General features: G+C 32.5%; 1 protein-coding gene across 1 annotated transcript; it reads right to left on the bottom strand.

Moving 5' to 3' along the window:
* Positions 1-996: 996 nt before the first annotated feature.
* LOC130442835 (facilitated trehalose transporter Tret1-like) lies at positions 997-13,826 on the bottom strand. Its single transcript, XM_056777199.1, has 7 exons — positions 13,760-13,826; positions 9,853-9,952; positions 9,246-9,381; positions 4,093-4,301; positions 3,762-3,891; positions 2,981-3,120; positions 997-1,844 (listed from the first exon to the last, which is right to left on the bottom strand). The coding sequence occupies exons 1-7, from the start codon at positions 13,783-13,785 to the stop codon at positions 1,062-1,064; spliced, it is 1,524 nt and encodes a 507-aa protein (XP_056633177.1). The 5' UTR covers positions 13,786-13,826; the 3' UTR covers positions 997-1,061.
* Between the last annotated feature and the right edge of the window lie 553 nt (positions 13,827-14,379).

The following is a 14,379-nucleotide window of genomic DNA, read 5'->3' as shown; positions in this document are numbered from 1 at the left end:
CATACAGTAATTCATTTCAAAATGGTTTTTACGATAATAATGTTTTTTGTGGTGTAAATTTTTCATAAAAAACATAGGAAACTCATAATTTAGTTGTGCATTCTGAAATTTTCACTTCGTTTGGTATTGAATTCGTCATGCTGTGTACCTCATTTCACACGGCATACAGTAATTCATTTCAAAATGGTTTTCAACGATAATAAAGTTTTTACGGTGTAAATTTTTCATGAAAAACTGAGGAAACTCATAATTTAGTTGTGCATTGTGAAGTTTTCACTTCGTTTGGTATTGAATTCGTTTTGTTGTGTACCTCGTTTCACTCGGCACACAGTAGATCATTTCAAAATGGTTTTTAACGTTGATCAAGTTTTTCGCAAAGTAAGTTTTTCATAGAAAATACAGGGGAAACTCATAATTTAATTGTGCATTGTGAAGTTTTCACTTCGGTTTGTATTGATTTCGTTACGCTGTGTACCTAGTTTCACTCGGCACACAGTTGCACATAATTCAGCTGTACATTGTGAAGTTTTCACTTCATTTGGTATTGATTTTGTTGCCCTTTTATACAAAATAACATGAAAATTTCAATCAAAACTTCATGGGAATTATAGGGAAAAATATTCATTATGGTGGTCATACATTATGGTGTGTAGCTCGCTACGTTGGGCACTCAGTAATTCACTTCAAAATTGATTTCAACGATAAAAATGAATGTTCACGCTGAATTTTCCAAGAAAATTGCAAGGTAAACTCATAATTTCGTTGTGCTTTGTGTGAAGTTTTCATACAGATTCCAAACAAATATTGATTTCGTTATGCTGCGTATTTAGTTTTGCTCGGAAATGATTCATTTCGATATTAATTTTTTCAGTATCAATTTTTGTTTACTGAAAATTTTTCATGGTATTGCTTGAAAAAATTCCTGATTTTATCACTATTCTGGAAAGTTTATTGATGGTTCATTCTCTACTATATATATTTGTAATAAAATCCATATTTTTTTCTATAGTTTTGTTTATTAAAATTAAACACTAAATAAAAATAAAATAACATATACAGTCTTAAGCTTCCAAGGTCTCAGTCTCGATTGCATTCTTTTTCTCGACACGCTTTCGTTTCCTCATCCATAGAAAACGATTTTGTTGAAAAAAATCTTCAATATCACTTAAGCTTTTCTCTTTAGTTTCCGGTAGAGTTAAATACAGAAACGAACAAGCTGCTATCGACGTCATTCCGAAAATCAAAAATACCCCCGATATTCCGACAACGTTTTTCACGAAAGGAAATACTTTGGCAACGGCGAATAATGTGAAATTGAACATCATAAACGTTATACCTCCAGACAATCCCCTTATTTTCGCCGGGAAAAGTTCACCCAATAATACCCCAGGGAGTATTAGAAATCCTAATGTGTTGGTAGCCACGTATATCAGTATAAATAAAGCCGGGACGTAGTTGAAACCTTGACAATTTTGTCGGAGGAACATTGCGAGGATTAGTGCTGAAACAGCTGTTCCCAAGCCGGAAGTTAGAGCTAGAGGTCTACGTCCGATTATTGTTAAGAGAAAACTGCCTATTATGGAAAAAATAAATCTCACGCATGCTGTTAAGATTGCTACCATAAAATGATCGAATTTCGGTCCGTTTTGAATGTGTTGTAAGATATCTACAGCGTAAAAAACGATGAGATAAGTCCCGGAAAGTAATTGCATTATATTAAATACGTTAATTATAATTAAAGGCTTCATAACTTCCGGTTGGAACAGGGTGGTTATTTTTATTTTTTCTTGAGTTTTTGTTTCGGAGTCCATACGATCGATGAGGTGTTGTGTTTCCTCTTTAGCCTGAAAAAAAAACATTTTATTCGACCAAGAAGAAATTGCACACGCGGAGCGTTTGCTATGTACTGCATTAGCAAGAGAAATTTTTTCATATAAACAATTATAAACGACTATAATTTTGACACATTGACCTAAATTATTCAAGAAAACTTTTATTCAATATTTAGTTCTAACAGAAATCGAAATAATATTTTTCTACGTTCATGCGATAAAAGCAACTTTAATGAACTATATTTGATGTAAAAAGTAAGTCAGTAATTATTGTTTAGCTTTTGTAAGACATTTTAAAATTACTACTCATATCGTAGAGTATTGAAGACCTAGTAAGAAGTAAGTTCAATGTTAATTGTGGAAGTGCAATGTTCAAAAACTGACGAGTTTTATCATTAGAGGTGAGGTTGAAGAAGGATTAAATTTGATCGATATATAATGTAAATAAACGAAATTACGTCCAAGTCATATTCCACATAACGTTATTTTATCAATTACCGAAATGAAAAGTCCACTGTCCAGGGTATTGGTGTTAAAATCCCACAGGAAATTGCAAAATTTCTGAGATCATCTGCAACACTTCTTGCAGATTCTGAAACAGATATATTTGAGCTCAAACGACACGGCGGATGGAAATCGTCGACAGTAACTGAAGGATACGTAGAGCAAACAAACTCAGTGCTGTAAAAAAATATTTCAATCTGAAGGAAATGACAATGTACAATACCAAGTACTACTACATTTAGAGGAGTTGATATTAATGGTAAATTATTCCTAATTACTAGTTCCTAACTCTCTCAATGTTAATTAATTATTGAATATTTTGCTTTTAAATTACGCTTTTTATTTTTCTACACCTAAGTAAAACATGAACGTAGAAAAAATATTGTATGCAGCTAGTATTTATTGCATGCGACACTCTTATTAATATCTTTTGACTTTATTCTACGGTTTTTTACAGTTATTGTATTATTTTCTTATAAAATACAACTTGGTTTAAGATTACTTTTGTATGGATTTGATATTGATAAAAAAATGTAATTCATCAAACTAAGAAGGCATTAAATTTAACATAAGTTATGTAATGATTCTCAATAAATGATTTATTGTTTAATCGTGTTGGAATATTGGTTTCAAATGTCACTTACTTGAATCGTATCGCCGCCTCTCAGCCATATCAAAGCTTTCTTCGCATCTTCGATCTTTCGGTGCCTGATTAACCATACTGGACTTTCAGGAAGAAAGAAAAATACTACTAGCGATATGACAGGTAAGATTGTACTTGAAACTGAAAATAAATCACTATAACTTTATTTTAAATAATTTATACAGGTCCTAATTAATATTAATATTAAGCTGCAGTCCCGGCAGTGTGCATATACTAATAATCTAGTATGGTTTAGAATGAAGAACGTTAAACAAAACTTCAGTGAATCATATCTAAAAGAGAAATCACAAGTATGAACTTTGTGAACTTAGTTTTCTATGAAGAAATTGATTGCACTGATTTAAAATGGGGTTGATAATATCTGAAGATATAGAATAGTACAAAAGGAAAGTATCTAAAGTTGAGGAAAACTTTATTGAAGCACATCTAGAAGAGAAATCAAAAGTATGAACTTTGGTGAATTAAGTTTTCTATGATGAAATCGAGTGGGTAGATTTGAAATGGAGAGAAAGGTATCTGAGTAAAATTAATCTTCAACATACGATGCGTATGTTAGTACGAATTTTTGCAGAAAACATTCATTTTCACGTGGAAATTGTGGCCACCAAAGTAACTATGAATAAACTATAAGTAAAACATCACTAATAAAAAATACATCAAGTAGTTTGAAAAAAATTTGAGGTGGCTAGCTTAACTCATGCACAAACAATACAACAAATCAACGTGATAAAATGATTTGATTATTAACAATTCAATTATACCTGCTACATATCTCCAAGGTAACAAAGATCCCAGTGCATAGACAAGTAATATGCCGAACGAGTAACTTGCCAACGGTACACTAGTGAGTAAACCACGTAAGTGTGGCTCTGAAATTTCTCCTATAAGAACCTAAAATTACAAAAAAAAAAATTCATTATCATCTAATAACGAAGCTTTTCATAGAAATACTTTTTAACTGTCATCAGTGTTCTGTGTCATCTTTCACATGTGCTATGCCATCTGTAATATGTGCTGTGTCATCTGCCATATGTGCTGTGTCATCTGTAATATGTCGTGTATGCTATTTATCTTTGGTCATGATTCACTTACTTGTCCAGCCGCTGCCGTAAGTCCGGCCGAGAAACCTGCTATGAGTCTTCCAAGTAAAAGAATGGCGTGGTTTGCAGATAAAGCTATTAATAGCCATCCGAAGATCAAAGGCATCGCACCTATTTGCAGGGCTAACTTTCTACCGCATCGTTCCATGAGTATGCCGCTCAAAAGTGATCCTAGAGGTGTTGCAGCCGAATGTATACTTGCTGTAACGAAGAATCACTTATTTCACGTATATATTAAGCGATTGGTATATTTTTTTGTACTTCAAATTCGTTGCTACAGGGGTTTGAAAGGCCAAAGGTGTGATTTTATTCGAGGACACGTTTTGATTGTAGTTATTAGAGAAAAATACACATTTCTCAACATAAATCGTATACAACTCAAATATTTTAATATCTGATGTTGCAATTATGTTTTTTCATAATATTAATAACAAAAAGTTTTCAAATTGGACATATTGCTTTAGTATAGGGTTCAATTTCAACGCTCTATTGGAAAGTTCGTAAAATTACCCTTCCAGAGACAAAGTGATCACATTTTATGCTCTAACGTGCGATTTTTTTCGTGGGGATTACCATAAAATGTCAATCCTCGGTAGAAAACGACGTGAAGGGATATCTCTACGTTGACGAGACGTAATTTGTTTCGTTTTGTGAGTTTATTTGGAGTATTAAAGTAAAAAGCTCTAGATATTTTTCCGTTTTTTCGCACATGCTTGAAAATATAGGTCAGAAAAAAGGAAGGGGAACCATTTGGAAGGATGAAACGTTCATAATTTTATGTAAATTGAATTAAATTGTGAAAGAGAAAATACGAAAGTTTAAGTTAAAAAAGACAATGAGATTCAACGAAATCTGGTCTATACTATACCATTGTTTGTAAAAATCTTCCAAGGAATTAATTGAAAAATAATATTAAAAATTACGTGATTCTCTCGAAAGAAATGTTTTGAATGAGATACTGCTCACTTTACACAATATTCTTTAACTGACGACATCACCTCTTCATTGCTAGAAAATATTTGACCAACGAGCACAGAAAATAATCCGTGTGGACTAAATCTGGCGAATAGGGTACATGAGGCAGCAATTTAAGCTTTAATTCATTAATTTTGGCAATTGCAATAACGGATGTGTGAGCTAGTGTATTGTATTGATAAAACTATACTTTCTTCTTAGCCAAATACGGCCGTTTTTGCTTGATTCCTTTGTTCCAACGTTGCAATAAGTTCTCATAATACTCGCCGTTAATAATTTCTCCTTTTTCAATATAATCAATAAAAATTATCCCAAGCGCATTCCAAAAAACCGACGCCATGACCTTGCCTGCAGATGGAACAGTCTTTGCCTTAATTGGAGCCAGTTTTCCTTATTCAATCCGATGTTTTGATTATTATTTCAGTTCGAGTGTGAAGTAATGGACTAACGTTTCATCCTTGTTTATGAAAAGGTACAAAATTTACGTGAAACATTACACTGGATGGAAACATCTTCACGAGGCTGTTTTTGTTCCATTGTGAGCAAACGCGTCACCTATCTTGAGCACAGCTTTCTCATGTTCAAATTTTTAGTAAATATGCAAAGCTCGGCACTTGTTGAAGTGCCTACTATGTCTGCCAACTGCACCTGCACCTGCACACTTCCAGGTGACGATCCTCCTGTGCTGCTTTTTGGATATTCTTCAACATTTCTGGGGTCTGTTCTCTAAAAACGTTCACTATTGATGACTGCCAAACAAATACTGAACAACGCGGCGTCTCCAAAATTTAAACATTTGCTGGATAGATTATGTACTTTCTAATACAGCTCCATCTTTCGTCATAATGCACAATGTCGATGACAACCAGCAATGTGAAGAAGAGAATTGGAAAAAGTTTTCAGTAAATTTGTAGATAAAGCAAAAGAGTTTGACTCACAAATGAATAAAGTAAAAACAAAATACATGGAGTTTTGTGACTGTAAATAATTTAGAATATAGAGAATTCTGGAATGTAACAGAGCAGTAGAGTCGTACTCAAAAATATTAAGAGTAAAATCGTTAATACAAAAAGATGAGAATAAACTAGAAATATGGGGAAGAAAATATATGGCGATGTCCAAATGGCTGTAGGTGTCTGGAGCAGATGTAGAAGCAGACAACCCATGATGGTATACAAAAAACTGTAAAAACCCCAATAATTCGACTACAAAGAGCAAGAAAAGGAGAAAAAAAGAAAAGAGCGCCCAAAGAAAAAATGGCTACGAGAATTCAAGCGGGATATAAGATAATAGGATGTTTGGAGTGACTAAAATTGATAATCATTAAACAATCTTGATATTTTTATAGAAATATAAATGTTTTTTCGATTATAGGGGTGTATGGGGATACAATAAACTGTTCTAATTCTTTTCTTTTCCTTTATATAAGTAAATTTTTTTCTTGAGGATATGATCAACTATCCAACATCCTATGTAAGTTGTCCTCAATGCAGACCAAAGGAAATCTCATACTATAACAAATCACATCTTATATCATCATTTTAACTAAAAATGTTCGAATTTTACGCTCTCCATACATACTTCTATCTAGCTTTGTTATTACTTTAGTCAAAAAGCAAAATTTGGTAGATATCTGTCTGTTTCTTGTGACAAAATGTACGAGTAGTCCTCCGGAGAAGTCAAGATACAAGGTGACGTTATTTATCGGACCATATAAATATCATTGAGATATTTAGATTTCCAGATATGTACGTTTTAAAAAGTTTCATATTTACCAATTTGATTATTTCTCTGTATGGATATCTAATAAATAGATGAACCAATGCAAAAACCGTCCTCCTCGAATACCCTTGAAAAGTTCAAGTGTCGCCACAAGATATTTATATTCTATTAGATAAATCATCTCAAATCTGCCAAGTACAGGAAGATCTTGAAGTCGAGACAATAAAATTTAATGCGAATTTTATTACCTCAGATTTACTATAAGCGATCTTGACCTACTTTCGAGACGTCATCAGCGAATCGTAGGTGGAATCGTATTTTGTCTATGTACAACTAAGTGAATGACCTTTCAAGAGTTTTGAATTCATCATGTGATTATTTGAAGCATCTAATAATGAAATGGAAACAAAAAAGCGCCAATAAAAAATTATACAACCACTTTTAGAATTAGTAGTTTATTATTATTTTTTTCTTTACTATATACAGCAGGGTAAGTATACAAAATACTTTGTTGATAATTCATCCAATACAATGAAGTTGTACTTGAAAAAAATTGTGGGTAATGTGAAAATTGTCAGTTCAAATTCTAGAACGATGATTTCGAAGACATAATCAGTAGAAAAATCTACAGGAAAACATATTAAAGAGAGATTGACTATATTGTTTACTGCAATGTGATTGCGATGGTTCAAAGAAGTGAAATATTGTACTGTCCAGAGCAAGCTTTCTGCATGAAGGGCATGACTGCGAAAATTGCAGACCTGTTTTATACTGTTTTATAGAAGAAGATCGGAAAAATTAATCTATAATTACGATCAGCTGTTTGAACTTTTACGACATTATTCATGTGGACGTAGATGTAGCTGCCTGTGAGGGAGTTTGGTTTAAGCAGGGTATCAGACGTGAACTGAGCCCCTTTTGTACTCCATTCGTCTGTTAGAACTTCGGCAGTCTATTATTTAACGCAAATAATCTTGTCGCCATCAAACTATCCTTGATGACATCTGATTTCAGTTGATAAATGGAAAATTTATTTATACTAGTTAATCATTATCAGATTGCTGAATATTTTCCTTTTTAAAACATTTGAATATATTTAAAATAACTTGATGTGTTATCACTAGACTGTGCAATTTTATTGTCTTCATTCGCCCATGGTATAAAGAACGCCATATTTCTATTTGTGTAAAGAAATTTATGAATTAAATTAATCTCACTTAGCCACGCCACTGTTTATCGCAGATGTTTGGCAGGAATATTTCGGCTTCGGTCAATAGAAAAGCATTTATGTTTACGTTTCGATGTTTTTATTGGTAAACAGTGGAGATGATGAGTCCACGTGAACTGACGGTTTGTTAGATGTTTACCGAATTTCATACAGGGTGTAAACATTATTTTTCTTCTTATTTTGATATGAGGGCCGTGCGTATTTAAGAAATATTGATTGTTCCTCGCATATCTGTCTTCTGTAATTTATATTAGAAGAACTATACCAGTGAAGAAAAAAAGAGCCTCATTCAACATGTTACGAAGTTTCTAACTATAAAATAACTTAGCAAAACAGAAAATTGAAGGTAAATAAAAATAAAATCATGCTTTGAAAGTTCAAAATACGACAAACGAGGTTTAGCTATTAATTGGCAATCATCCGGATGCTTTGGTTGATTTTGGTCACTGTTTCCGGAGCTGAAGTACTCACAGGACGAACTGGATGCTGGTCATCTTCAGTGCTGTCTCGGCCTTCTCTAAATCGTTTACACCACTCAAAAACACGCGCACGAGTTAGAGTATTGTCCCCATAGGCCTCTTGCAACAAACACCTTCGTTTTAAACCACTACTGCACAAATACTATAATAGTGACAGAAACGTGTTTTGGAGCCACACCCAACGCATCATTCGTTTTTTATCTCACCCATCTAGGGCGCCCTCTAGGCACGCAGTCACGTTATTTAATAAACAGATCTCGTATCAAGCTAATAAAAACTTTTTATAGAGAGAATATGAAAAAAAATTTGGAAATAATGCATACAATAGTTTTTAACTATTTTATAAGTACAGTACTATGGATTATTAAATTTAAAAGAAAATAAAGTATTAGATATCTTCATAAAATATGATGTTATTGCGAGCGTATAGTTCCCAGACAGGTCACTTTGTAAAATCGCTTCTACCTGACACAAATACATAAATTTTATATTATAATCGTATATGGATGATCATGGGTACCATTGTTGCCATATAATTCAATATTTATGTCCACTTCAGCGAGATATTTTTGGTGAACAACCAATAGCTACTAGCATGCTTGATAAGCATTCGAAATACACGTAGTATTTGTTGTAGTGACGATTGCTTATGAAAAGCATGTTTTTGCGTTAAATTTGAGCATGTTCGTGTATACATTACCCATATTTGAAGTGAATATATCAATTTTTGTAACAACTCACCGATCCATGATCCCATTTCATCGTCAATTTCCATTGAATTATTAATCGATTTGAGTTGAGGTAATAACACGGCTGAATATCCTACTGGCATGCCGCAACTGGCAGAGCTCAACATTACCGCACTGGTCAATAGAGTCTGGAAATGAGGGAGAAATTTAACATAAATTAAATTCGTATCTATCCTTTGTTTGGATAAATGCTTATATCTGATTTATGGTGATCGATTGGTATTTCATAAAGAGTAATTTGAGAACCATACTGAATGTATTGCTAATAAATATAGACGTGAAGTGCTAACAGAGTAATATATTTCCAGTATCCAGTAAACAAAGTAAAATATTCAAATTACTGCACTAGAATCCGTGACGGGAACTATTTCTGCATGTTTTACTTTGCAGATGTTTCGCAAACATTCCTCAATCGTTTTAACAGACAAATTTGTTTTTTGAGGTCGTCGAATAACCTGACGATCTTTGTTAAAAATTTGGAAACGTTCTGGTTCTATAATTAGAATTTTTGGAAACTCAATTAATTAAAAACCTAGTTTTCCACGAAATAATATAAAATCTATTGATTGGTTAAATTTTTTGCGTGCTTGAAATCTTACCTGTGCTAAGACGGCCTTTTTTCTGTATATATTGTTAACATCTTTATTTTTATTTGTTTTTTGTTGGTGAATATTTCTTAACAAATTATTATCTTCTTCACTGAAATAATAAAACAAAATTATTCCATTTTAATTGGATAGAATAATTAGTGAAAATGAAAACGTAATGAATACATTCAAAATTGCAATTCTTTATCACTATTTTTTTTGATTGATTGAAATTCTTCAAGATATTTCTTCAATATGGAGAGATCATTTGCTCTGATCATAACATCAAAATGTTATAGAGATGTTAATAATACTTCAAACATCGATTTACTTCAGAGAAAATTATCAAATTATAGTTAAAGATCTACAATATTAGTTTATAATTCCAATAATGCACGTTTCATTTATAACTTTTGAAAATAAATGTACAAAGGTTGATATTTTAGTACATTTATTATAAAAAAATAGTTAAAGCGTTCGTTTTTCAACAATCTACGAGTTCCTTTAGTCCAATAGTGACTAAATATGAAACTAGTGTTTCAAAAAGAGTATCACTATCCCAATCTCGATAAGTTATCCTCCAATGGATTTCGGAACGAACTGGATTTGATGAAAACGAAATAAATGACAGATTCGATAAAATAGACAAACCATTCATAGGATCTGTATTATATAGGTCATAAATTAGAAGTTACAATTAATTGGCTCAACAGGCAGGTGGAGTCCATTTTTTTGTAACTGAAGAAAAGAAGATTCTGTGACATTCATAAATTAGTTTTATTGTAAACAGCTCGGATCCTGGTATCATACAGGATCTTTTGTCGTGTCAGCAATAGAGCAATAGAGAAAGCACTGTAAAAAAAGGTAGATAGTTATAAAATCAGTTGCTGGGACAGTTTACAGGGATTGAGATAAGCAAAGGCACTTTTGGGTAGCTATAATCAGAGAAGATGGCGTTAGGTTTAGCAGATAATGAAATACGCTTTGTGTCATGGTGTAGTTGAGTTCGACATCATCAGCATCCACTTTTTATTACATCTCTTACATTTCAACAGACTCTGGTAACATTTCGCTAATTTAGATGGAACTTTGAGATTTCCAGGGAGTATTAGCCAGAGTTGTACTTCGTATGACCGTATAGGTTTTTTAAAAGTTTATTATACAAGCCCTTTATTCGGGAGACATAATTGGGCGAGAACATTTTTCTGTAAATCAGTACAAACTGTGATCTCTCGTGTCTTGTCTTTTTTTTGGGACAACAAACAGATGTATCGAGGTATTCACACTGAAGCGCCAGGTCTTTATCCATCCATCTATTTTGTCGAGGTGGTACTAAAGATATCTGGAGGTAGTGACTAGAATTGCTGCATAATCTTTAAACATGGCTAGTACAGAAACACCTGTTGTAAAAAGAATAGCTGTATAGAGCAGATGTATGGTCTTAGCACTTGTGGTCATCATCATCATCATCAAGTCTTTCAATCCCATGAGGATTGTGGCTATCGCTTTTGGTACTTTGAATCCTTTTTTTTGAGGTGGATTACTCCTCGTTATCTAATTTTCATTTTCTATATAGTTTGTCGTTTGTTTTGGCTGCTTTTTTCCAAGTTTTTTTCAGCCTGCTCCTTCTTCTTGGAATCCATTGCGTTATTCTTTTGATCATCTCAATTGGTTTCCTTCTCATTATGTGCCCGACCCAGTTGATCTTTTGTGCTTCTATGTATCTCACTTGTGGTAACCCTGATTTTATTGATAATAAATGTATCTGTTATAAACTATATTCCTTTTTTTATATAAATAACTACATGTACCAACGTACATAAATGAAGACGACGAGTTACTATGAGTAGACATGGTTAAATTAGTAATTATAGTTATTTAGATTGTACAAAGGTTAACGTCCCACTGCGACCTCAAGGTCTATTTTATTGCACAGTTTTTATGAGCTCTGATATTTGGGTTCTTTTCTAGAACAAATCTTCATTGAATATAATCTTCATAAGCTTGTAACAGCAAGGAAGGCATGTGCATAGATTGTCCGGAATTTATTGTTTTTCTTCACAGATCTACACTCGTGACTTTCCGTTAGATACAAGTCAATTGAGGAGGTAAATATCCTATGAAGAAGCCATTGAGTTGATGTAGCAGATTTTTGAATTAGACATCATTTAATTTCTGAAAGACTTTTTCGGCGAATAATTCTCTGTATTCAAGTTCTGAAAGACATTTTTGGATAATGAGTCTGTGTCAGATTTGTTTGTCTTTTAGAATCCGTTCCATTTTTCTATACCAAGAAAAGGCTCTGGTCGTAGTGCACTTCCTTTTTGATAAATAAACTTCCCCCAGCTTCAAATGACTTAGAACCAAAAGAAGATTATTATTTTTGACATATTGATATTGAGAAAAGCTATAGATAGTGAAAAATGTGTGTTAATGAAGAAATTAATTTATGTCAGAAAGTATCTGTCTGAAGCAACAACAATTTGTTACTTGGCTCAACGACAGTCATACTTTTATCAAAATAGAATATTGCAAACAAAAAATTCATCTATATTAAGTAAGTATTTTGAGTTTTTAAAGGATTTGAGATGCAGAGGTACTTCGAAATTCAAATCAAATTGTGTGGCTAAATTGCAGATTCACTCTCAAACAGAGTAAAGTTGAATAGAATTAATCAAATGATAATAGTTTTTTTCATGTTGAAAAAATTGTTCACAATATATTTTCTTTTCTACTATATTATGGTTATTTGAAATTCTGAGCTGTTTAAAACATTCTAAAGCGAAAAACTCTCTCAACGGTCATTCCATCTAGTTTTACGATTCTGAAAGAATGAGGTTACGATATATTCGAGGATAAAATATAAAATGGAGCTATGTATTTGAATTTAAATGTGTTGATACTTTATTTCAAATAAATCCATCTTTCATTAAACGAAAAACTTGTGAGATTCGTGAATAATATTAAATTATTTATCATATTGTTGACGCGTTTTAAAGATTTGTGGTATTTGTCATTATATGCTGGTGAAATGATGTCATTTAATCTGTCAATGAAAAAGTACTTGAAAATGATACAAAAAGGTGGTTGAAAACAGCTCAATTTTCTCTACATTCTTCTATTCATTTTATTTCGCGGACGCCTTATTAACCGTTTCGCTCCCTCTCTCAATAGTCCTTATAGCGTTTAGTCGCCAGTAATTTTCCGATTTCCCTGATTTCATCCCCTGCATTTGTCACTATCAATTCCAGGAATTCATACTCTTGGACTTTATTAAATCTATATTCTCTAATTTGCTTTGTCACTACTTTCAATTGGCAGCAGTTATTCAGATTGAAAGTTTTGTTGCAGATAAGAAAGATATTGTAGTTGAATTCAAGCAAATGAGAAAATTTGCCATTTTCTAGCTGCACATTCGAATTTTTCCCAGGGGCGAGTGTTTTCATCAAGATAGAAAGATTTTTGTAGAACTTCATCAGGGATTTTTGGATGGAAATATGTTAGGGGACTCCTGATAATCTATAATCAGAGAAACTGACTCAAACTATGAAAAAAATTTGTCGTTTTCAATTGCTACCCTTCAGTTGGCTTATTAAACTACCTGAATCAATGTTATTTTGAAAATATCAATTACTTATTTCTCCTTAATTTTGTCATATAACTCCTCCATATATCGTTGAAGTTAATGAACTCCGTAGTGTGACTAGATCACCCTCTATAAAATATCTATTTATAAACGACTTTAAAGGAATGAAAATAAAATAAAAAACGATACAGATACTAAATAAAAAGTGTACACGTGTTTGATTTTGAATAAATATAAAAATTACTGAATTAAATGATCTTAATTAAACGCTGATAATATTTATCTTTCCATATAAACTTGTACGGTGAATGCAAAATTTTGAAAATCACTTACCAATTGGTTAATTTTTCAGTGCACATGTCCAATAATATTTCTATTATTTCTCGAGATCGCAGAAGACACTTCTACTTTGAACGGCATTGTCGGAAACTTTTATAATGTTTTGTTTTGTTTACGTGAAGAGTTGGTTGGGGCCAGCACGCGAAATTACTCCCCCACGCTCTTTTCGAATCTTGATGATTTAGATTTGTTCAGGTACGGACTCCTTTTGTGATTAGAACTTGATGAAAATAGAAATAGTCATAATAGTTTCAAATACATTTTTTGATTGAAAAGAACGATGTTTATCCGGTGGGTTTCATTTTGAAAAGTAGTAGAAGAGTCGTTATTAACTTTGTTTATTGTCGAGGAGGAGTGGACAAGCTGGTTCCAAGACTATCTTAAGTATGGAAGTAATAGTGATAAAGCTTGAAAACGGCCGGACCGATTTGGCTAATTTTTTAATTTTTTAAGTCCAGAGGAGGTTTAAAATGTGAATAAATTATTGTAATTGAATGAAAACAACAATTTTTTTTCATCGATGTTTTTTCACTGATTAAATTTCTGAACGCAACCATTATATTTGACACTTGACAACCAACTAATATGTCGATCGATACCTCAGACAAAGAGTG

This window comes from Diorhabda sublineata, chromosome 4 (genome assembly GCF_026230105.1).
Source record: "Diorhabda sublineata isolate icDioSubl1.1 chromosome 4, icDioSubl1.1, whole genome shotgun sequence".
Classification (NCBI taxonomy): domain Eukaryota; kingdom Metazoa; phylum Arthropoda; class Insecta; order Coleoptera; family Chrysomelidae; genus Diorhabda; species Diorhabda sublineata.
The sequence above is the reverse complement of the archived record's forward strand: the minus strand, read 5'-3'. Positions and strand labels throughout refer to the sequence as shown.